Here is a 25,621-nt window from a genome sequence, read left to right on the forward strand (position 1 = left end):
AATGAAATTTGCATTAACTTTAATCAAGCTAAATATTAATATCTGTTTTAAAGTGAAATGATTTCCATGGTGAATTTCTGTCCGAAACCAATGCTTATGTTTTTTATCTAATATGGACAATAATTTTAAAGCAGTTATAAGAAGTTTTAAAATTATCATGCCCATCAGTATTGCTAAAATGATCACAGCAAGTTTTCTTAAGCCTGACATGAAGAAAAGTTTTTCTCATATTTTACAGTCATTGGTGAATTTTATTTTTGCATTTGTTTTAATGTGCTACAGTATACAGTGCATCCAGAAAGTATTCATAGCACATCACTTTTTCCACATTTTGTTATGTTACAGCCTTATTCCAAAATTGATTAAATTCATTTTATCCTCAGAATTCTACACACAACACCCCATAATGACAACGTGAAAAAAGTTTACTTGAGGTTTTTGCAAATTTATTAAAAACAAAAAAAACTGAGAAATCACAGGTACATAAGTATTCACAGCCTTTGCTCAATACTTTTTCGATGGACCTTTGGCAGCAATTACAGCCTCAAATCTTTTTGAATATGATGCCACAAGCTTGGCACACCTATCCTTGGCCAGTTTCGCCCTTTCCTCTTTGCAGCACCTCTCAAGCTCCATCAGGTTGGATGGGAAGCTTCGGTACACAGCCATTTTAAGATCTCTCCAGAGATGTTCAATCGGATTCAAGTCTGGGCTCTGGCTGGGCCACTCAAGGACATTCACAGAGTTGTCCTGAAGCCACTCCTTTGACATCTTGGCTGTGTGCTTAGGGTTGTTGTCCTGCTGAAAGATAAACCGTCGCCCCAGTCTGAGGTCAAGAGCGCTCTGGAGCAGGTTTTCATCCAGGATATCTCTGTACATTGCTGCAGTCATCTTTCTCTTTATCCTGACTAGTCTCCCAGTTCCTGTCACTGAAAAACATCCCCACAGCATGAGGCTGCCACCACCATGCTTCAATGTAGGGATGGTATTGGCCTGGTGATGAGCGGTGCCTGGTTTCCTTCAAACGTGACACCTGGCATTTACACCAAAGAGTTCAATCTTTGTCTCATCAGACCAGAGAATTTTGTTTCTCATGGTCTGAGAGTCCTTCAGGTGCCTTTTGGCAAACTCCAGGTGGGCTGCCATGTGCCTTTTACTAAGGAGTGGCTTCCGTCTGGCCACTCTACCATACAGGCCTAATTGGTGGATTGCTTCAGAGATGGTTGTCCTTCTGGAAGGTTCTTGGTCACCTCCCTGACTTAAGGCCCTTCTCCAACGATCGCTCAGTTTAGATGGCTGGCCATCTCTAGGAAGAGTCCTGGTGGTTTCGAACTTCTTCCATTTACGGATGATGGAGGCCACTGTGCTCATTGGGACCTTCAAAGCAGTAGAAATTTTTCTGTAACCTTCCCCAGATTTGTGCCTCGAGACAATCCTGTCTCGGAGGTCTACAGACAATTCCTTTGACCTCATGCTTGGTTTGTGCTCTGACATGAACTGTCAACTGTGGGACCTTATATAGACAGGTGTGCGCCTTTCCAAATCATGTCCAATCAACTGAATTTACCACAGGTGGACTCCAATTAAGCTGCAGAAACATCTCAAGGATGATCAGGGGAAACAGGATGCACCTGAGCTCAATTTTGAGCTTCATGGCAAAGGCTGTGAATACTTATGTACATGTGATTTCTCAATTTTTTATTTTTAATAAATTTGCAAAAATCTCAAGTAAACTTTTTTCATGTTGTCATTATGGGGTGTTGTGTGTAGAATTCTGAGGAAAAAAATGAATTTAATCCATTTTGGAATAAGGCTGTAACATAACAAAATGTGGAAAAAGTGATGCGCTATGACTACTTTCCGGATGCACTGTGTGTGTATCAGTCTGCTAAGTTTAATTTGGAACAGGATCAGTGGTTTGTTGTTATAAAGAATATAGTATGGGGTTGCTTGAAGGATAAGACATATCTTCATACTAGGACACTGTTTTGATCTATCAGCAAATGCCCTGTGTTTATTCTTAAGTTATAGTAATGTACAACTCTGACTTTTACAGGAATTAAAAAGTGCTTACCGGTATTCTTATGAAGTGCTTATTCTTTCATGTTGAGAGAGCTTCCCTTTGCACAAAGAAAGGGAATTGATTGCAGATGATAACATCTGTTTTTTGAGATTAATGCAAATTGGTTTTTATCTTAAGAAACCCCAACACAGGGAATGTCTCATTATAAATTAAGGTTCAAAGAAGTAATATGCAGTAACATTTCCCTTTATGAAAATATATTAAGATGTCTCAAATTGATGTTTATTTACTGTATGTGCCAACTACCATTTGTACTATAGAATTATATAATCACTGATGTAAACATTGTGTCTTTATAAACTATATGTATTTAGTCCTTAATGAAAATAGCTATAGATTATTTGGGGTGACTTAAGACATTTTTAAAAGAGAAAGAAATCCATCAATCCATTATCCAACCTGTTATATCCTAACCACAGGGTCACAGGGGTCTGCTAGAGCCAAAACCAGCCAACACAGGGCACAAGGCAGGAAACAAACCCTGGGCAGGGCGCCAGTCCACCGCAGGAAAGAAATCAGTTTTCCTATAAAATCAGTACAAATTGGTTTATTAGATACTGTACAGTGAGAAACTGAATATATCATTATAGCACTTTCTTACCAGTTTTTGCAGCATTTTTAATATTTGTGGTTCCTCTGCAAAGCATTTCTGATATTTTCTATTGTTCAATCTTGGTAAAATAATAATGTGGAAAGGCTAATTTATATGTTTTCATCCTTAGACTGAGCAAAGAACTTCAACAAAAAGATAAGATTATTGAATCTCTTCATGCTAAGCTTCAGCAACGTGTGGACACACCAACAAGTAGCCGAGCCCTCTCAGAAACAACAGATCATTCAGACCGGACTTCTTTCCTCTCTGACGATCACGCTTCCACCAATGATGACCTTGATGGATGCTCTGATGTGGATGCTGCCAGCGAATACACACAAGAAGGGCAGGTTTGCCTTGAGAGCCCAGTACAATCATGTACAGGTAAAAAAGAAAAGTAGAACTTTCAGAACCATAATTGAATGCCCTTGGAAATAGTTTATAAATAAGAAACCATTGTTATTAACCAATAAATAAAATGCCTGACTAGATAATTTTATCAGTTAGAAAACAAGCAATGTTATACAGTAACACCATGTTTCTTTAGTTCATTTTTAGTTTTTTTTTTCTTAATGAATATCCAGAATTGTTCCCCAATTTATTTCAGACTGTTATTTAGACATTCTCATGTCAAGAAATTGATAAATATGCAAAAATGTATAAAAGATTAACTTATTACACACATTTTCAGTATTGGTTATTAATATTCAGCCAATAGGTCTTTATTTGATAAAATGTGCTTGTATATTTAGCATGGACCAAAGGCTTTGGTTGCAGTCCTGCACCTGGAGTCTTGTTTATAGAACTTTGTATGGATTCAAGTGTGAATGTATGCCAACACCAAAAAGGAGGAAAATGTGTATGGCAAAAAAAAAAAATCAGATTTATAAAACATGGCATATGTGCACAATTCTACGCAATTTACCCTTTATAAGTCACAATCATCTTGTATATGTGCATACATGGTGTTCCTTGAACCCCGTCTGGTTGCAACCGTGAAACAAACTCATGGGCTATGCTTATTAACCTCATTGCATATTCAATTATAATGGTGCAGAACTTCATTGGCTGGTAGGACAACCTCCCTCCTGATGCATCGATTCCTCTCCTGTGCTCTGCATCTCGGCACACAACACTATGTGTAGCACCTATCCTCTGTGGGTCAGGGATAGATGTAAGGTGCCAGTGTCTGAGCGGGTACCCACTATCACCTGGCACATGTAATGACATGATTGCTGTTACAATGAATAGTACAGGCCATATCAAATCTACTTTGCCTCAAAATAAATAAATCATGTGTTAACCCAGGCCACTAATTCATGACACTTGTCAGACTCATTTTGACATCACAGATGAATTGAGTGTTAATGTAATGTAACTGCTTACTGTTAACAAAAGCAGTTTCATTCTCAGTAGGTGCTCTTATTGTAACATGAGTTCAGTAAAGTGCTCCGATTACGTTAGAAGGACAAGACACTGCTGCAAGTTGCATTTTTATGTTGGCAAAAAAAAAAAACAGGTTTTATTTATGCACACCCAAATCATTCTGAAACTGAATGTAGTGCCTGACCAGTTGAATAAAGGCTTCCAGTACAAGCGGTCATGATAGAGTTGAAGCTTGGCTGAGATATTCCTGACCTGTCAGCTTCTTAGTTCCACAAGAAGAGGCAGCAGGTAGGCTATATAAAGTGACGAATAACCAAATAAGTTCTTCAGTGCAAACACATAGAATTGACCCTCATAAAAGGGAACTAAAATAGAGCCTGTACAACATATTAATCATGTTTACAGTTTAATATGTTTATCTTGTCAAAGCATTTTACAATAATGGCTTGGTGATATGAATTATGAAACAAGTCATTCATCATTTAGCTGGTTTGACCGCGTTTCCATACTTGATGATGAGTGTCATCATTTCCCAGTTTCTCCAAAATGTTGCATACGGATTGGTCAGAGTTTCCATAAAGATACTCCAGTTCTCCAGTCAAGTTTGCTTTTATAAATCCAGACTTTTGCGTGGGAAGCTGCATATACATTTTTCAAGTCTCTTTTTGTGCATATGCAAGTTTTATGAATCTAACCCCTGGTGTGTATTTTTTTTATTTTCCAGGGTTTTTCAGTGTTTTTTTTCTCTTTTCTCCCACATCCACAAAACATTTTATGTTAGGTAAATTGGTGACTCTGCAATTTGGGTAGAAGTGTAAATAGCACCTGCAATGTGTTTGATGCCTTGTCCAGGCCTTCTTGCACTCAATGCTCCCATAATTAGGTATTGGCTACCCATGACCCTAAACTGAATTATGTGAGTTTGGAAATATTACAGTATGTTAAAATCAGTAGTAATATTAATTATAAAATCAATCAGCTTTGTAAATCCATACCATAATGTGGGGTATTATATGCTATGAAACATAATTGTATGAAAATTTTACATTTAGGAAAAAGGAGGAAAGTAATTCCCTATCAATAAGGGGGATAGAAACACAACTATTTCACTGCGAAGGCTTTACCAGTTGTTTCATTTTCATTCACTTCATACACCCACTGCACGCCCAACCTACCTGGAAAGGGGTCTCTCTTTGAATTGCCTTTCCTGAGGTTTCTTCCTTTTTTTCCCTACTGGGGTTTTTTTGGGAGTTGTTCCTTGTCTTCTAAGAGAGTCAAGGCTGGAGGGCTGTCAAGTGGCAGGGCCTGTTAAAGCCCATTGCGGCATTCCTTGTGTGATTTTGGGCTATACAAAAATAAATTGTATTGTATTCACATAAAAAGGCCGAATACTTTCATGTCCACATATTCTTAACGGAGTGGTGGCTCTGAGGCTAGGGACCTGCGCCGGTTTGAATTCTGTAAATGTCAGAAGTGCCACTTGTTTGTGCCCTTGTGCAAGGCCCTTAACCTGTAATTGGTCTGTCTTGGGTATGACGTTAACTTGCATGCAGTCTTGCAGGCAGGTCCCTCAACTTGCAGGGAAACCTTGGGGGTTGGTGGCAGGATTGGCACTCCAGCCCCTGTAAAAATCCTCACTTTGTTCCATTCCATTTAAACTAGTGTGGTGCTGAGGTGTCACCTGTTGCACGGCTGCACTCGGGTCCTAATTTGGGATCCTGAGGTGGTTCGTTGTGAGGTGGGTGCAGCGACGCGCTGTATCAGTGCATGCTCCTAACCTCTATAGTCTGATATAGACAGCAACTCTGGTGGACAGGAAATGCCTTTCTGAGTGACAATAAGGGAGAACAAAATGTTTGGTAAAAGGTAGCAACATAAATAAATGTCTTTAAAGTCTTAAATTATGATCATTTTTCAGTTCTTTGTATCCACCATTCATTAACTTTGTTTTAAGTGTAGTAAATAGAAAAATTAACATTGCAAGATTTTGCCATTTCCATGTTTTTTTGGTTTCTACATTAAGCATATTTTTTTTCAGATTCTCACTCTCACAGTGGCACTATGCCACAAAATTCATCCATCTCATCATCTAGCACTGCACCTAATGGGGCTCAGCATAAAACCGATCCCAACATGCCGTGTACCAAGCCTGACCTCTCTGAATCCAGCCAGGCACCAAAAGGTAGGACAATAGCACTGGAGTAGTATTTGTTGTACACAGGGTGGAGATGCCAGGACTTTTATGGAAGTAAAAATTGTACTCATTTTACAGTTTCAGCTCAGAAATGTGCCCAGGATGATGCCTTAGGATTGCAGAATATACTTCTTTGCAAGCTGCTGTAAAAGAGAACTAACTCCATTAGGCCAACAGTTAGTCAGGCTTCTATCTGCAAGGTTGTCTCTTATGCATCAGCAGGCACTCTCTGTCTCTCTTTCTGTCTCTGTCACTCTCTCCCTCAGTCTCCCTCTGTTTACCCCGCCATTACACTTGCCACATACTGTACACACACCTACACGGCAAGTCTGATGAGTTCACCCAGGGCGAGTGAAAGCACCCTTCCCCAGCCTCACCTGGGGCAGCAGCAATAGAACTCATCGGGGCTATGGGATTAAAAAGCACCTTTCTCTGCCATTGTACGGTGGGACTTCCCTTTTTGCTGAAATAGATGTTCCAAAATTATATTTCCGCTATTTACTTTTCACTACCTCATCTAAGAAAAGTATCCCTCATGCTTTCCTCTTGCTACTTTCTTCAGTTCTGCCAGTATAATACTCTTATGAATGAAGACATGGGAGACATGAAATTTAAGATTATTGTGTCATTATAAGAACATAAAAAAACACAAAAACAAGAGCAGCATAATTGAAAAGAGGGAGAAAGGCTTGTTTATTGCCTATTAGAATTACGTGAACATCCAAGACTACAGGATGACAGAATTAAAGAGGAGCTGAGCAATTGTATGTGCTTTAAGGTTATTGTAGAATTGTTCTCTGCAGCCTTTTTTAATGTTGATTTTTTATCCTCAGGTTAATACAATTTATTGCTGAGGTTTTGTTTTGTGCTCAGTTTTCTAGTGGTTACTGTATCCATTACAAAGTACACCATCTTTGTTTAGAAAATAAGGCAGTATTTTGTACTGTAACTATTGGAAAGTCACTGTATTTGTTTTCAATTATTTTTAAAATTCTGCCATAAAATGCTTTGAAGATTAGTTTAAGAAAAACTAAAGCTGTTTCAAGTACTACAGTATATAGTTAAAGTTAAGAAAGTTTTATATTCACTTTACTGTTTCTTTTTCTTTAGGATTCCATTCTAGCCCCACATCCACTACCAGTACTTGTACTCATGCCCAGTGCCACCCCAATCCCTCAGGCCCCTCTGGTCAATTTGGTAATTTGCCATTTGACCCTAGATCTACACCTGGCAATCCCGCTTATCAAAGCACTCCATTTTCATTGGCAGAAGTTCACCAGGAGTTACAGATGCTGCAGAGGCAACTGGGAGAAAGTGAGAAACTATGATATGTGTTTGTTTAAGCCATTTTCAGTCCACTGAGCATGCGCAGCTTTGCATGGCCATGGATTTGCTACTGGCACATCGTTTTTTAAATTAAGTTCACCTTGATTTGGGCCCTATTTACTTAATGTTAACATAAGTTTGATTACACCATTGGTACACGTTGCTTCAGTTTTTTGTCTTCAAATTATATTTTTAGGTAATTTTGTGTTACGTCTTAAGTATATCAATAATTACTTAAGAACATTTCCTAATAGCACTCATGGTGTGAATTTTGTTTGGAGAATGCTAGAACCATCTGGCACTTTTTTTCTGCCCTATTCCTCATGCTGCTGCTTGGTTAGGCTAAACTGGAGAATGTGGCTCAGATGGTAATGCCTGCTCCAGTACTCCCAGCTACAATGAGAATGGCAGTTTTTGAACTTTAGGGCATTTCTACTCTCTAGTGATGTTGAATCAGGCACTCTTTTTTAAACCAATGTTTTATAAGTGCACCAAATTACCATAATATACAGTATGCAGTAAGGTTAAACAGCTACTTTACTGTTTCTACATGATGTCATTTATTGGAAACTCAAGCATTCCATACCAATGATTACCGATGGTTGTGAGCACCCTGGCAGAAACTGGATGGGCCAGAGCTAATTTTCTACACTTGTTCAACAAAAGTTATTTCTTGTCACGTAAACTAAATGAATATACAGACATTGGGGCGCACCTTATACAAATATGGTAGTGGATCTTAGTGTAAATGTAATTGCACAACCATGCGTTTCCATGTTAAAGAAACTGAAAGTGGTTTGTGTAAAAGTAGAATTTTCAGGCACCCACTTTTACCCTTCCATACTTAATTTTCACTTGTGCCTTACTTTGGTTGCATACCCCTTTGTATACATGCTGGCTTCAGAATTCTAATTTGAGAAGGTCATTAAAACAAATTCAGAAGTTGTGTGTTCTTATATTTTTATCCAAGTAAAACAAAACAGATTATCCAGTAATTACTTTTGACACTAGAGTTAATCGTGACAGCAGTGGACAGAAAGTAAAACTATTGTTCCTAGGTCTTGGCCTGTTGCTCAGTGCACAAAGAAATCTTTCAGATTTTAGCTCTGCTATCCATTCACTAATTTAATTTATGTTGTAGAAAGAATGTTGGCTGCTGTTCATTCCAGACACTCTAATCAGAATGTTTGTTTTTACATGAAATGGTAATTTTGTTCATTTCTCTTCATCATATTTGAAAGAACAACACTAATTATGCTCTTGTACAGCAATGTCAGAATCTTAATATTTGCTGATGTCTTGAAGTTGAGATGTGTTCCTAGAAAGATGTTCCTTGTTTAAAGAGAATCTTTACTTCAAAGATAGTTATTATCAACTGAATTAAAAGCAAACTTTCAACAAGTATATTAAGTGATATCGAGTTTCTTAACCCCTCATAATATTTCCATTCCATTTGTAAAATTATGTTGATGACAGTGCAGGCTGAAGATAAAGTTAAATGTGATATTGTACTTGGTCAAACCACCAGAGCACTGCTGACGTCTTTACGATAGAGTTAAGAATTGTGACTCACTTGTTTATGCGTATTCCAAAGCTTATTGAAAAGTTCTGTGACGTGAGGATAATTCACTTATGATATCTATAAACATCCATCCATCCATTTTCTAACCCGCTGAATCCGAATACAGGGTCACGGGGGTCCGCTGGAGCCAATCCCAGCCAACACAGGGCACAAGGCAGGAACCAATCCTGGGCAGGGTGCCAACCCACCGCAGTATCTATAAACAGCTACTTTGTATTTGAGAACGACAACCACAGTGGCAAGTGGTAATACTGTCATTTGCAAATCATCTACATTAAGCAAATATCTGTATTGTTTCATCTACTGGAAGGCTGATAATTCTAAAATTAACTTTTTTGTGTTACATTTTTGAGAAAATGTTCTCCAAGTGCATTTAATCAACCCATTTTTGCTATGTTTTTTTTCTATACATCTCTCAGACAGACGGTTGCCTTTTTGTCTATAGCATGTTTTCTACAATGCAGGCACACAGTAACACACAAGCTGAGATTTACATTAACGTCACATTGGCCTTCCCCTGCTTTTAATAACAATCATGTGTATTGTACAGATTTAGTTTATAACGCACTTTATCCTGTTTTGTGAATCTTCTTCTTTTGAGAAAATTGTATTGTCTTTCAAAAAGCAAACTGTGGGTAATGTATGATTTTCTGAAAATTGCATGTAACATCTGAAACTTAACATATTAGTTTTTTTTCTTTATCCTAAACATGTATTCATTTTTTTTAATTCTGCTATCCCAAACATATTTTACTAAAATCTAGTATGGGCAGTTTTCATCCCTTTGAAATATTTATTTGTTTACAGCTTCAAGACACAATATTCCTCACCTTAAACCGCTGCCCCACTCCACTAGTTTTTCTGAACAACCGCTGGCAGAGTCCTCTGGCTTTATGCCATCTTCCCATCATCCATATCATCAGATCCAATTTGGTAACAACTCTAATGGGAAGGATGGTCTGATAGCAGAAGCTGATTTGCTGAATGCTGCTGGAGTCTGGGATATGTCTCATCTTCTCAGACCCACAAGAAACTGTCATTTTGGAGATGTATCTTCTGGATCCTCTGGATATCAGTCTGGTATTAACCACACAGGTATTTCTTTACTATAGATCTAATACAACCAAATTTGGGGGAAAACGGTAGAATTTGTCTTATTTATGTTTTAACATGCATTGGAAATTAAATACACTGCTCACAAAAATTAAAGGAACACTTTAAAGAAACACATTAGATACATCAGATCTCAATATGAAGTTGGATATCTATACAAATAACGACAGGGCAATGTCTTAGGAACAAAAGGATGCCAAGTCTTTTAATGGAAATAAAAGTTTTCTGCCTACAGAGGGCTCAATTGTGTAGACACCCTACAATCAGAGTGAAATGAAGATGTGGCAGGCTAGTCCATTTTTTCAAAAACTTAATTTCTGCTACTCAAAATGTTTTTCAGTATCTTGTGTGGCCCCCACGAGCTTGTATGCATGCTTGACAACGTCGGGCATGCTCCTAATGAGACGACGGATGGTGTCTTGTGGCATTTCCTCCCAGATCTGTATGAGGGCATCCCTGAGCTGTTGTACAGTCTGAGGAGCAACCTGGCGGCACCTAATGGACCGAAACATAATGTCCCACAGATGTTCTATTGGGTTTAAGTCAGGGGATCGTGAAGGCCATTCAATTGTTTCAATTCCTTCATCCTCCAGGTACTGCCTGCATACTCTTGCCACATGAGGCCGGGCATTGTCGTGCATTAGGAGGAAATCAGGACCTACTGCACCAGCGTAGGGTCTGACAATGGGTCCAAGGATTTCATCCTGATACCTAATGGCAGTCAAGATGTCGTTGTCTAGCCTGTAGAGGTCTGTGATTCGCTCCATGGATATGCCTCCAAGATCATCACTGACCCACCACCAAACCAGTCATGCTAAACAATGTTACAGGCAGCATAATATTCTCCACGGCTTCTCCTGACCCTTTCACGTCTTTCACATATACTCAGGGTGAACCTGCTCTCATCTGTGAAAAGCACAGGACGCCAGTGGTGGACCTGCCAATTCTGGTATTCTATGGCAAATGCCAATTGAGCTCCCTGGTGCTGTGCAGTGAGCACAGGGCGCAGTAGACATTTGGGCCCTCAGGCAACCCTCATGAAGTCTGTTTCTGATTGTTTGGTCAGAGACATTCACACCAGTGGCCTGCTGGAGGTCATTTTGTAGGGCTCTGGCAGTGCTCATCCTGTTCCTCCTTGCCCAAAGGAGCAGATACTGGTCCTGCTGATGGGTTATGGACCTTCTATGGCCCTCTCCAGCTCTCCTAGAGTAACTGCTTGTCTCCTAGAATCTCCTCCATGCCCTTGAGACTGTGCAGGGAGACACAGCAAACCTTCTGGCAATGACACGTATTGATGTGCCATCCTGGTGAAGTTGGACTACCTGTGCAACCTCTGTAGGGTCCAGGTATCGCCTCATGCTACCAGTAGTGACACTGACTGTAGCCAAATGCAAAACTAGTGAAGAAACAGTCAGAAAAGATGAGGAGGGAAAAATGTCAGTGGCCTCCACCTGTTAAACCATTCCTGTTTTGGGGGTCATCTCATTGTTGCCCCTCTAGTGCATCTGTTGTTAATTTCATTAACACCACAGCAGCTGAAACGGATTAACAACCCCCTCTGCTACTTAACTGACCAGATTAATATCCCATAAGTTTCATTGACTTTATGCTATACTCTGATTAAAAAGTGTTCCTTTAATTCTTTTGAGCAGTATATATTGAATTGGAATTCATATTTCCAGATATTGCTTTTTTAATTATTCTAAAAGATGAAAAAGGTTGAATGGAAAAATAAATCACATTCTGAACTTTGTCAAGAGGACTGGTTCAAGGCACTGTGGACAAAACAAGCTTGAATTAAAGGAAGGCAATACATGGATTGATAGAAGTTAATGCATGGGGTGATTAGTAGAAAATGTGATCTGGGCAAAATATTTGCACATATTTAGCACCCTATATTATTTCCCTGTTTATAATTACCATATGGGCATAAAGTCTCAAATATTTCCCTGACACATTCAAAACACCATACAGCTCAAAACAGTTGTCATTAATCCATCCATCCATCCATTATCCAACCCGCTACATCCTAACTACAGGGTCACGGGGTCTGCTGGAGCCAATCCCAGCCAACACAGGGCGCAAGGTAGGAAACAAACCCTGGGCAGGGCACAGTTGTCATTAATAAAAATTCATAAAACAAAATACAATTCATTGTTAGTAATTCAGGAATGAATGTTATTAGCCAATGAAAAGGCTTCACTGTACTTACTTAAGTACTTACTTACTGTACTTACTTCACCTGCTTACTTAAGCACATATTAGCAAACATTCAAACATTTTGCATTCATACAATATGCACTAAAATGATGTGTGACTTAAAATAAAAATGAAATGTGCTAAATGTTGCACTGAACATGAGGTGCCATCACTTTTCTCAGAACCGTTGCTGTAGTCTCATGAGGAGGACACAGGAGATGAGCTATGGTAATGTTTTGCACAGCTATCAAAGAGTGCACATCTGACAATTGAGAAGATAGACAAAAGTAAGAAAGAATAAGATATCGCAGTAACTCCTTATAAGCTCTATATGACTGTGAGTGTGACAGTACCTGTCATGTACAGTAAATGAAAGCACATTCAGTGGTTACGTGAATGATAAGGAACTACAGCACTCTGTTTGATCTTTCTTCAAACTTTCTATCCATATTTATTTTACCATGCATTGTTTTGTATTGAAATACAATATATGAGCAATATAGGCCCAGGTAATACATGGTATTGTTTTTTTTCTTGACAGGGACAGATTTGATTGAAGAACACTTGAGTGAAATTCGAAGCCTTCGGCAGCGTTTGGAAGACTCTATTTGCACCAACGACCGCCTAAGAAAACAGCTTGAAGAAAGGTTGTCATCTGCTGGAAGAGATACTGGTAACTGACTGGATAGCAAGGTGTGAGGCAGGTGATACCTAATGATCTTTATCACATGGTAAAAGTCTGATTCTGTTTTTTTCAGGACCCCCAACTAATATCTATATCCAGGGACTTGAGTCAGCTAGCCAACTGTCCAATGAGAACCGATCCTTGAAGGAAGAAAATCTAAGTTTACAGGCCAAGCTAAATCAAACCAGCAGAGGTATGATGGCAGATGTTGGCTTACTGTAAAGAAGCCTCCTTTCTGAAATACTATACTATTGCAATGATTATTTTTGTAACCTGTTTTATATTTATGGTAAAGTGTACCTTTGCATTAGTATATAGAATGTTCACAATCAAGAGCAATTAGCGTGGTAAGGCAGTTATTGAACATATACTTTTTATCAACTGTGCAGTCTCAGTAAGATTAAATTAGACCTGACGTTAGTGTAGGTATGTTAGCATGTGGCCAGCAGCACAGTGTTACCTCTTTCACAATAGCTGCATGTTATGCTCCCATTGCTAAATGGTTTAACCTTTAATCTTTTGAAGCCTCAACTGAGATATTATTAACACATATTGTTTGTGGATCACAGTAACTGTAATTTGTTATAGTCATTGTGGTACTTATATTAATGAAATTAGGATCTGTGTTCTTTTAAAGCTCAGAAAATTATACGCGAGAGGCACCCCGCACACACAGCCATCGTCCCAATGAAAAAGAGAAAACCCACAGTGCCGAAGAACAAGGTGCACCCCAATAGAGATATGCTGAGAACATAGCGCCCCCTTGCCCAACACAATGTCACTACACACCAAAGCTCAAACTCGACCCAGCTGATATTTTCATTTTGTTTTTAACAGAAAGTTGTGCAGAATTGAAGCAGCTGCAAGAGGCAGTGCTCTCGGGAAGGGCAGAGCTGAAGCAAGCACAAATGGAGACTGAACAATGGCGAGATGAAAGCAGAAGGCTTCAGGCACAGAGCTGTGAACAACAGCAAGAGATTCAGCAACTGAGGCAAGATAAGCAGGCGAGCCACGAGCAGAGCAATAGGTAATTCAGCCATTCTCTCAGCTGGCAGGGTTATGGCACTTGGCCATCTCATAAGCTGTGGAAATTTTGATTTCTTTTTTTTATTTTATTGGTAATTTCAATATTCAGGAATTCTTCTTTATTGTCTAGTGTCACTTTACATTAATCTGCTTTTGCAGGACTCTCAGTAATTTATTTACATAATGCTGTCACAAAAGCATTCATCCGTAGCTCCATATACCATTTGTTTTTACTCCACAGAGACAGCATATTTTAAAGGTTTCTGGTTTAAATTTACTGTAGTATTACATGATCAGGTAGATATAGTTAGGTCCATAAGTATTTGGACAGTGGCACAAATTTCACAATTTTGGCTCTGTAACGCTACTACAATGGATTTGGAAACAAAGCAATCATCATGTGATTGAAGTGTAGATTTTCAGCTTTGATTTAAGGGGTTTACCAAACATATGAGCCATTTAGGAATGACTGCCATTTTTGTGTTTAAGCCCTGCGCCAACCCCCCTATCAACATTAATATAAAGGGTTTAATAGAAATATTTTATCAGCCATTTAGGAATGACAGACTTTTTATACATTCTCTCCTCTTATACATTCTCTCCTCCCCCCCACCCCATTTCAAGGGGCTCAAAAGTATTTAGACAGTTGACTGACAACCTGTTCCATAGCCAGGTATGAGCAGGTCCCTCATTATTTCATTAACTATTAAGCAGGTGAAAGATCTGGAATTGATTCTAAGTGTGGAATTTGCATTTGGAAGCTGTCACTGTGAACTCTTAATATGAGGTCCAAGATGCTGTCAATGCAAGTAAAAAGGAGTGGTCAAATCAACCATCTGTTCCATTCTTAAAGAGAAGGAACACAAAAGTGAAGTCAGCTGGTCTGGAAAACCACAAAAGACAACTGTGCTGGATGACTGCAGAATTCTTTCCTTGGTGAAGAAGAACCCCTTCACAACATTTAGCCAAGCCAAGAACACTCTCTGGGAGTTAGACCTGTCATTACCAAAGTCTACAATCAAGACATGCCTTCATGAAAGTAAAGACAGAGGGTTTACTAAAAGGTGCCAATCACTGGTAAACCTCAAGCATAAGAAGGACAGATTAGACATTGTCAGAAAACATTTTTTATTAAAGTCTATCCAGTTTTGGACCGATTTTCTTTGGACAAAGAAACCTAAGATCAATATGTACCGGAATGTTGGAAAGAGAAGACTGTGGAGAAGAGAAGAAACAACTCATGATCCGATGAATTCCATATCATCTGTGAAACATGATGGAGGCAGAATGTCTTTCATTTCGTTTCTACTTATTATAGTAAAAATATCCCACTGCAGGATTACTGGCAGCATTGGTTGAAAGGTGTGTGAGAGGAGGATCAAAGCATTATGGTAACTGCCTTCAAGATAAAGACTCGTACAAACTTTGAATGGACTGTCCTCTTATGAGAAACAGCGACAGCAAAATGGCAGTATGGCTGGAAAGGGGGACCTTGAACCCAGATCTGAAGCAAAAAGACCAGGGCTGAGAGAGACAAGAAGTAATAAGAGTGAATGTTTTTGTGTTACTTGGAGGAAGAATCTTGGAGTAGCTCTTCACCAGACAGTTTATATTCTTATTTGGGAAGCTCAGTTGAGTCAGTTTTCCTTGTATCCTTTGCTATATGGTGTCCCCTCTGTAATCATATTGTTTTACTGTATACTATATTTTTGATATATATACAGTACACTACTGGTCAAATGTTTTAGAGCACCTCTGTTTTTCCAGTTGTATAACACATTTAATCATTTGAAATGCAACAAATGACCTAAAATGGTGAAAGAATAAGCAGTAAACTGCCAGAAGTTTAAATTTAAAGATTAGGTTAGCAAAAACTGAATAAAAAAATCTGAATATTACAAATGGGCTTTACTTTCTTCAAGGAAGAAGTAGTGGGTTACGTTTGCAGCAAATAAAGTCAAGCCTTACAAGTTCAAGCATTCAACTATTTACATAGGTTTCCCAATTTCTGTTGATTACTTAAAAACCCTCAGTCTGTCTTTAAGCAGAGTTTAAACAGACTGTGTTACTGCACCCGCTAAAGTACTTCTTGACAATATTCTAGTGGTAGTGTCAAGAAAACAGCAATTAACAAATACAATGAGACAGAGCATTAGAAGTGTAGGACTTTCATTTAGAGAAATTCAAAAAAATCAAAGTGTCAGTGAGTATGGTGTCCTACACAATCCAAATGCAATTGGAAAATGGAGGAAACTCAGATAGGAGGAGATCTGGCAGATTCAAAGTCATAACCCAATCAGAAGACAAGTTTCTGAGGGCTTCCAGCTTCCTGCCAGGACAGGCTACAGCCCACATAACCCTGTACTGCATTAAGCAAGTTCAGAAAAGTGATGGATGAATAATGTAAAAAAAAGTTCTAGATATTATTTAGGGTCTATTACTGACAACTTTTTAAAAATGTTTAATTTATACATGTGCAGGTTACAGCATGAAGTGAATTTGCTCCAGCAGCAGGTGACTGAGAGTCGACAGTTGCTACACACACTTCAATCTGAGCTGCAGTTGTATGATAGGGTGTACATGAGTGGTGGCGCTTTGTCAGGTAAGGCCTTGTTGAAGATGCAATTTAACACCATGTTTTTATAAGCATATTTAAATGATCACTAGGCATGAGGGAGGAAACCTGCTTCTAAAACTAAATACTTGCGACACGACTTTTCTAAACCCAACATACAGGCAGTCGTGATATTTTTTATAAAGTTAAAATTGACTCATTTAGACTACATGACAAAAATGGGGGTACAGGCTTAGCCAGGCTACACAGCTCAAGGAGCCACATTCAATATCAGGTTTGGTTCTGCAGTATTGTTGACTTAAACTGTCCTTGCCACAAACAAGACTTGGATCCTGCTTGCTTTGCTGGTTTCTGGGCAGAAGATTTTATCTGAGAGCCACTAGCTTAACAGTACTAGTTAAATTCCTTGCATCAAGAGTCAATTAGTGAGAATTGTACAGGCAGGATGAAGAATATTACTTTAAGACAACAATTTTCCACATCTTATAAAAATGTAAAGAATGTGTCTTTGCGTTATTTTTTCTCTTGAAGCACTTGTTGAACAGTGCATAAAAATATGGGTAATCCAGGTTATAAAATATGCTGAGTATATAAAGTGTAAGCATAAAACCCATTAAACTAGTAATAATTATTTTACATACTGTCTTTTCTAGAGGCCATAATCACAAGTTCATATACAAAACAAGAGCAAGTGCCACTAATTCTAGTAGTATAATAAATCATTAAATCATTAAATATTGCTATGAACATTCAGTCCTGTGTATCCTTTTTCCCTTAATCTAACAAACTGAATTGAATAAGCATTCACACTACAGATTACAAATATAAATAATAATGAAATGATTAATGAGGTTGGTACCACAGGCAGTTGGTTACATTTCTTTAGTTTTTTTTCCCCAGTTGGACCATAGCCAGATGAAGTACCTTGCTTATGGTCAGGCAACATCTTAACCAATATGCCACACTGACAGAAAAATGCAATAAAAATATACATAATTAAACACCGTACAGTATTATTTAGAATGTGCATTAATACAAACCCCTAATAACAGAAAACTCAACAAGTCTCAGAGGGCCTGGAGTCACTCGCAATGCCTTCCCTCCATCTTATTATGCAAGGAACAGAAGCAGTGTGTAGAAGTGTATTAGAATGCACATTACTAATTGCTGTTCACAGTTGCACTCCCTGTGTTCTTAGCCTACACAGGGGATGGCAGTTACCAAGGAGCTGTCGCGTCTTCCTTTGAGCTTAATGAGCTGCTGAGAGATACTCGGAACTTGCGCCTGCAGCTGGAGCACAGTATCCAGGAGAACAGCTCACTCAGGCAACAGCTGGAGCAGCAGCTGGATTTGTGTTCTGCAAGGAATAGCGTGCGTCCCTCTAGTATCAATATCTCCACGCCTGTGGAAACAGGCTGCAGAAGACAGCTCTTTCAAGGTGAGGATTGGCCAAGAGTAGGTGGCATATGATTAAAAACTGTTTTTGCTTGAAACAAGTGCAGCCTGTATACTTGGTTAAAAGGGGGAATACCACTTTAGCTGCTTGCTGTGTTGTGAACAATGCCATTTAAATGTAAGCACAGATTAAAGACAAAGTACCTGCATTATGCTATTTCTTCTACTTTTAACTGTTTGCTGTTGACAAGCGTTTTGCCAATTTCAAACTATAATTCATATTTTTTTAATTTTCCCTTTTACCTTAAGAATCTGTGCCCTCTCCCCCAGTTCGAGATACAGGCCTGTTTAACCCTGTCTCTCCATTCTCTGCGTTCTCCAAGTCGTCCGAGTTCAACGTTGAACATGCTAATGTTAAAGCAAGTGAAGGTAAGGTGTAATCCAGCAACTTATTGACAAACAACTGATTCATTTTACAGTTATGTTTTTGCATGTACATTTTTTAAGCAAGGCATTCTGCATTTAATTGGCAAATAGTTGTTTCTTATACATAGAAAATGAAAATATCATCAACATAAATATCAGAAAGGAATGCTGAAAAATAATTATTAATTAGACATTACAAGTTATTATAATCTTAGGTAACTATAATGAAAGTCGTTTCCTTTCCTATCGTTCTCATATTCTAATAAAAGATGTATGCAGTTTAACTTTAGTAGTAATTAGTAGTAGTAGTTCTGATGCTAAATAAAATTAGTAATTAGTAATGTAATTGTAAAGTCCTGGGTAAATAACGCCTTTAGTCATCTTTTAAGTGAGGAATACTTCAATTGTAGGTTCTATGTGAAGCTAAGGTGATTTATTTTTATTTTATGAATGTATTTTTTAAATAAGGACTATTACCATTTTTGTACATTTTCCTTATTTAATTGCAAGCAGTTTTAAAATAGCATTGGCCTGGTTTCCTTGTTTCCGTTTTAGTAATCCATGAGTTGCTCGCATATTTCACTCAGGTGCCTAAAAAAAATTGTTGTAAAACATCAGAGGTCTGAACAAACAAAATAATTTTACAGATTTACCAGTAAGTCAAAATACTAAAAAAGGTCTAGTAAGTACTGATGGCATGGCTATTTGCAATTGAAAAATTTAAATTCACAGACTTAGAATCTTTTATAGCCCCTATAACTTGTAACAAACAACAACATTTATTTCTATAGCACATTTTCATATGGACAATGTAGCTCAAAGTGCTTTACATGATAAAGAAAGAGAAAAAAACAAAATAAATAATTAAAATAAGGGAACACTAATTAACATAGAATAAAAGTAAGGTCCAATGGTCAGGGAGGACAGAAAAAACAAAAAAAAACTCCAGACAGCTGGAAAAAAAAATAAAATCTGCAGGGGTTCCCGGCCACAAGACCACCCAGCCCCCTCTAGGCATTCTACTTAACATAAATGACCTCAATCAGTCCTCATTGTATTAAGGGTTCCCATGGAAAAATTTGATGATGATGGTCATGTGGACTTCTGGCCTTTAATCCATCAATGTAGGGACATCATGGTGCTTTAATTAGGTTGTGGTGGCGCAGATCGCCATCACAGAAAACTGGAAAAAGAACAGCTGAGAAAGTAGGGGTTAGTACGGATTTTGGAGCCACCATGAATAATCATGATAATTAACTGAATATACAGAGCATCAGGATTTAACTAACTGTAAGATGAAGCTATGAGAAAGCCATGTTAAAGTAATGTGTTTTCAGCAGTGTTTTAAAGTGCTCCACTGTATTAGCCAAAGTACAAACATTTTTAAGTTCTGGCTACTGTTATTTCCTGGAATTAATTGTATAACCTTATGGAGGCATCTATTCTGTTTTTTTGTTTTTTTTTTGACAACAACTACAGTCCACAATCTAATTCAGAAAATCAAAGCCAAGTGTTACGACTGGTTTCAGTGGGCAGAATGGTCCTAATGTGGTACCACATTTAGCTGCCACTATAGGACTAAAGTTGTCCCCTTTCTGCATCTCACTATTACATTCTGCATGATTTCTAGATCATGTACACGCCAGTATTCAGTACATACACCAAAATGACATACCTCAGGTTGAAGCATAGATTATCCTAACCTGGTCCCTATCAAGACATTGGGTTGCTTCTGTTGCTTTCTTCATAAAAGAGGAAGAAGGTCTGCTTCAGGATTTTACATCCAAAATTTATGTGGTAAATGGCATTTCACCATGCAAAGTCGTTACATTTCAAATACTGCTAATTATACATTAACCTGATGAACTTTGGTATGCAAATATCTTGACACTTGGCCACAGTTTCAGATATCTTTCCAAAATGTAGCCTGGCCATTCCATATAGTTGTGGCTTTCATGCTTAGTTACAATTCCTGTATGATTTTATTTTTCTGAATGTTTGTATATGCCGTAAACATTGTGCTTTACAGTAAACATTGCTGGACATAACTCAAAGACATTATTTGTGAACCACATGTGGCTTCTAATGGTCAAGTTAAAATCCACAACCAACCATACTAAAATACTGTGACAGAACTTGAACAAGCATGGCATGACTGTAAACCCACTAATGTTATTTGAGATGAAATTCTGTATGTTAAAGTGGACCAGAATCCATTTCATATTCAATTAATACATTTAAAACATTAAAAATGTGCTTATTTCTGTTTTTTAATTGCAATCCTTTTAAACAAATTTCTAATGTTGAGTATGTTTTCTGATTTGCAGATGCTGTAAAGCACACTTCTGCATTAGAAGGTGATGCCCCGGATGGATCATTTGCCAGTAAGAATGGCCGTCATGTTATTGGTCACGTGGATGACTTCAGTGCCCTGCAGCAACAAATCTTAGAGGGGAAGATGTTAGTTCATAGAATGGAATCTTTGCTGCAGTCATCACTTGGTTCTTCTTTCATGAGCAGCAACATGAGCAAGGTAACAGTCCTATCCTCAAGTCATACTAGAAACAAAACATTACAAGTTTAAGAAAAAAAAAAGTAAAACATGGTTCTGTATTCATCACTATGCAACCCTGAGGTGGCTTACTTTCAGTCGTAGTTAAATCTATAAGAAAGCTTCCACTAATGTATGAACTGGGAATGTTTTCCAAATTGTGTGCACCACCCCTTGAACCTGGCTTTAAGTCCCTGCTCTGATGTATCCTCCACATGTCCATGTGTGTTTTATGTGGTTTTCCTGATTTACTCTCACATGCAAAAGACATTCAGGTTAGGTTGACTGTGGTAACCCTGTGTGAATGAAAGTAGCTGTATAAGTGCAATGTTTTGAGGTTTTGGTATGATGTCAGAATCATCTCACTCTTGTTCTAATAAGGGTTGAGAGAACCATTAGAGGTCTAGAAATGACCTGACACGATTAGTCATGAATTTGTTACACAGTAAAATTTAAACATGTGAAAGAAGGTCTGTGGCTGGCTGCCCACTAACTACTTAGACCTCTTAACTTATGTCGGCCCAGATGAAGCAGTTTTACGATAGCAAGGCTGTGTGGACTATGTAGTGATTGCTCTTGGTTCACATAAAGAACTTTACTTAATGAGTGCACTCACTGAGTTTTCCACATGAACCTTTGTCAATGCCCATGGTGTGGCACAGTCTTTCTCAGTTCAGTTTAGATGATACGATCTTTGCAGTGACCTCTGGAACACAACAGAGAAAGGCGTGACTTTTTCTTACATTTTTTTCTCGAGGAGAAAAAAGCAATGCATCTTGTTGTAGATTAGACTCAGAAGTTCAGTTATTAGCACAAAATTGCCATTCCATTCAAACTAGTGTGGTGATGAGGTGTCACCTGTTATACGGCTGCGCTTGGATTCTAATTTGGGATCCTGAGGTGGTTCGTCATGTGGTGGGTACAGCAGTGCACTTCATCAGTGCATACTCCCAATATCTCTCTCGATTTGGAAGAGTGATTCTTTGAGCTAGTGATTCCTTATCATACAAGTGTTCAGAGGGATTCCAGGGTGTCCAGCTTCAGGAACACAAAGGAGACTATGCTCCCTGGATCCAAAAGAGGGCGCTTTCAGTCCCTAAAACCAGTAGGCTTTCTGAGACCAAAGACAGCAGGCGAGCGTCCTGACTTCAAGGAGAATGAAGAGATGCACGTACCAGGTTTTTAAGGGAGGTCATAGCTTCCAGTGATTAGATTTGACTCCACGTCCAAATACAGGTCCATGCCTGCTTACAGGTGTATGGCTGTGTTCATCACAATAGACAAGAGTTCAGTTTACAGTTACCAGCGTAAAGTGAAGGTCCTTTCAGGTACCTCTCAGGCTGGCAAAAGTCTCTAGACATGTCTTTGATTAACACCTCTGGTAACACTACTGGTTAAGCTTTCTGCATCTCTGTGAAGTTTGTTCTTTGGGTTGCTTTACATCTAAAATTATTTTTCCCGCCTTCTCTGATGTTCAGAAAATACTCAGCCGATGCAAACCCCCAGGGCACAAGTTCCCAAGTTCAGTTCCACCTTTTTCTCCCTTAATTGTATCCAAATACCGACAATTAGGGATGAGCAGTGCAGTCATAGGTAAAAATGACACTGAATACTAAAGGAAAGCGACTAATTCAGCATAAAATTCACTTGTTAGCTAAATAATAAAATAATGCTTAAATGACTGGAACCTGAAAAAGAATAAAATATTTAAAACCAATTAACAGAACAATAATGTCACACACTCAGAATGCTTGGTGCATTCTCCTAGAGATTTAGTAAATTCACTTTCTAATTTCTGGATTAACACAAAAAAAGGCAAAACCTGGGAAAATCACAGCTTGATTAATAAAGGCCGAAGCCCAGTTAAATGCAGAAGGTGGTTGGGATGAACATCTGCAGTTAAGGTCGTCCACAGGACTGCACTTAGTTTAGGCCTTTTATTACTAAATAGCACACAAATTAATGTAACATGAAATAAACAGCAGGTCTGCTTTGACATTCAGTGTCATTTCTGCACTGCACATCACTAAATATCAGTATGTGGATACAATTTAATGAGCAAACTCCACAGAAGTAAGGTTTGTTGAAATAAAAATGGTAAGAGAAAATTGGATATTTAAAACTATGACAAGGAAAACACATTACTGAATTTCATCTAAATGAAACTATCATACTAGAGCATTTTTCTGAATGCAGAATGAGAGAAGAAGTAATGCCATCAAAACGATTAGATTGATGAGACTTAAAAGTAACCCACTGATCTGTGTACTGGTTGGAATGAAAGTCTGTAGCCACAGTGGTACATCAGGATTGAACTTGGGAACCCCTTCCCTAGGGCACTGTGCGAGTAGGAGACATAGATTTAGTTTCATTCCAGTTGCAGTATGTGGAGATTGCAAAATGCTGCACCGTTCCCTTTATTATACTGTGATATGTTAGACACATTACAGAAACAGGCTTTTCTTATTTATAATGAGAGTACTTAGCTTGAGAACATTTTGGAACCCCTATAATTATGCCTCAGTTTGGAACTGAAAAATTAAAGCTCAGTGTTTTATTCTGTCAGTTTAGGTGTCATTTCTGTCTCCATGGTATTAGTGCCTAACAAAATTCATTATGTCCATAGGATCTCAATTACTCATCTATTACGAAGTTACTTGGTAGCACGAAAACTCTGCGGCAGGTCTTGGAAGAAGCCACTGCACTCCTCAAGATGTTCTGGAGGGCTGCTCTGCCCAGCACTGACAGTTGTATGCAACATGCCAGAAAGGTAGGATGGAGGATTACATTAGCACACCAGCTGATGGACTGGGTTTTGAAAAGTTAATTGTTATAAAAAGAATGTGGATCTCATGTAGCAAGTCAAGACTGTTTCTAATAACCACTGAAGTAACAGATGGTTTTGTGCAGTGTGCTGCTTGTGCAGTCAGGTTAATAGTATAAGTTCTTAACATCACTCTCCATATTAAGAAAATATGGTCATAGCTCCAGTGTCCGGGATTTAGCTAAATTCAAATTTTGCATTGTTAGATGTAGAGAAGGCTTAAAGTTGCAGAGTATTGAGGTACAAATTCCAGCTAGGACATTGCCTTAACTGGCAGCTCTAAACTGGCACAGTGTTAAATGAGTGTACAGTAGGTGTTTGCTCTAGTTGCTGTGTGAGGGTCGTTTCCTACACTATTCCCAAATGCTGCTTGTTTTAGGTTCTTTGTGCTGACAGGTTTGCTGGACAGTGTATTCTAAACAAATGTTTTTAAAAAACTTCACTGTCTTGACTTATTTCTCCTAGTTCTGAATTATGACTTTCAGAAGGTGCCAGCTTTTAATTTTACTTTTATTTTTCTGTTTTTTGAAAGTGCACTTTTTAATGCGGGATATGTGCTACTGCACAGATAAAGACCAAGACATGCATTTGTATTTGTCTTCGCACAGTCTGTTTAATGCAAATCGCTGAGAGTTGGGGCAGACCCTCTGATTCAGTTATTCTGTCTAAAGCTCTTTCAGAGTGTTACTTCTTCATGGCTTCTGTGAAAGGCACTATATAGCGCCTGACCCAACACAGATTGGACACGGGAGGCACGTGTAAAATAAAAAGACTTTTTATTACTCTTCAGCTGGTGGGCATGTCTTCCCCGTACTCCCCCCAGCCACAACACAGTCTCACACACCAGTACAGCACAAGCACTCTTCTCCTCCTTGGCACCACCACTCCTCCCTCGCAACCTTGTCCTCCTCCACCCGACTCTGGCCGATGAGTGGTGGTTGCTGGCTCCCTTTTATAGGTCACCTGGAAGTGCTCCAGGTGTTTGATCACCAAGATACGGCGGCACTTCCAGGTGTGATGAATCTGTTGCCCACACGGGCTCAGGAGTCCCACACACAGCACCCCCTGGCGGTACCTGCGGGACCCAACAGGGCTGCCCCCAACTCCAATTTCCAGGGAGCCCTGTGGGAGACTGAGGCACTACACCAGCCCAGGGGGCACCATCTAGTGTCCAGGGGAAGGTATTGCACTGTCCAGGGCTTCTCCCCCTGAATACAGTGTGCAGGGGCGTCCCGGCTGGGCATGGACGCCAGGTGCCTTTCACACTTGCTACTTTCTCATTCTTTGTATTTTCTCTTCAAATCAGTGACCAAACCCTCAGCTGAACCTATGGAAGCCCCCGAAGCATTTATCAACCAGCACAAACATACTGTCACATACTTCCTTTCGGACAGTTTTTGTTTTGTATGTTTTTGGGTTATTTTAGCAGCACTGGCACAAACCAGCCATGCTTGTGTTTATAGAGAAAGACTGGTGTAGCACAGCACATGAAAAGCAAACACTGAATTAAGCAGAAGCAGTGGGATAGAAAGATGTTGTTTTCATTAACAGTATACAAGTAAATTCTTTTATCAGGAAGGAAGGAATTAAAGGACAGAAAAAAAAAACATGTTAAAAGATTTAAACTAAGCTCAAGCTACCAAGCTTACATGTTACATTTTGGG

The 25,621-nt window shown here is 38.8% G+C and overlaps 1 protein-coding gene across 6 annotated transcripts in view; it reads left to right on the plus strand.

Moving 5' to 3' along the window:
- Positions 1-25,621, plus strand: part of LOC120514279 (phosphodiesterase 4D interacting protein) — a 249,225-nt gene that overhangs the window by 215,295 nt on the left and 8,309 nt on the right. For 5 of the 6 annotated variants that reach the window (XM_039734581.1, XM_039734582.1, XM_039734576.1 and 2 more), the window contains 12 exons: positions 2,806-3,059; positions 6,100-6,243; positions 7,366-7,569; positions 9,971-10,258; positions 13,017-13,148; positions 13,234-13,353; positions 13,998-14,187; positions 16,667-16,788; positions 17,960-18,199; positions 18,466-18,585; positions 20,910-21,115; positions 23,760-23,903. In XM_039734581.1, the coding sequence (XP_039590515.1) occupies positions 2,806-3,059; positions 6,100-6,243; positions 7,366-7,569; positions 9,971-10,258; positions 13,017-13,148; positions 13,234-13,353; positions 13,998-14,187; positions 16,667-16,788; positions 17,960-18,199; positions 18,466-18,585; positions 20,910-21,115; positions 23,760-23,903 (2,164 nt within the window). The remainder of the gene's footprint in view (positions 1-2,805; positions 3,060-6,099; positions 6,244-7,365; positions 7,570-9,970; positions 10,259-13,016; positions 13,149-13,233; positions 13,354-13,997; positions 14,188-16,666; positions 16,789-17,959; positions 18,200-18,465; positions 18,586-20,909; positions 21,116-23,759; positions 23,904-25,621) is intronic. The other variant, XM_039734580.1, reaches the window with a different exon arrangement.

This window comes from Polypterus senegalus, chromosome 14, assembly GCF_016835505.1.
Source record: "Polypterus senegalus isolate Bchr_013 chromosome 14, ASM1683550v1, whole genome shotgun sequence".
Lineage (NCBI taxonomy): Eukaryota > Metazoa > Chordata > Cladistia > Polypteriformes > Polypteridae > Polypterus > Polypterus senegalus.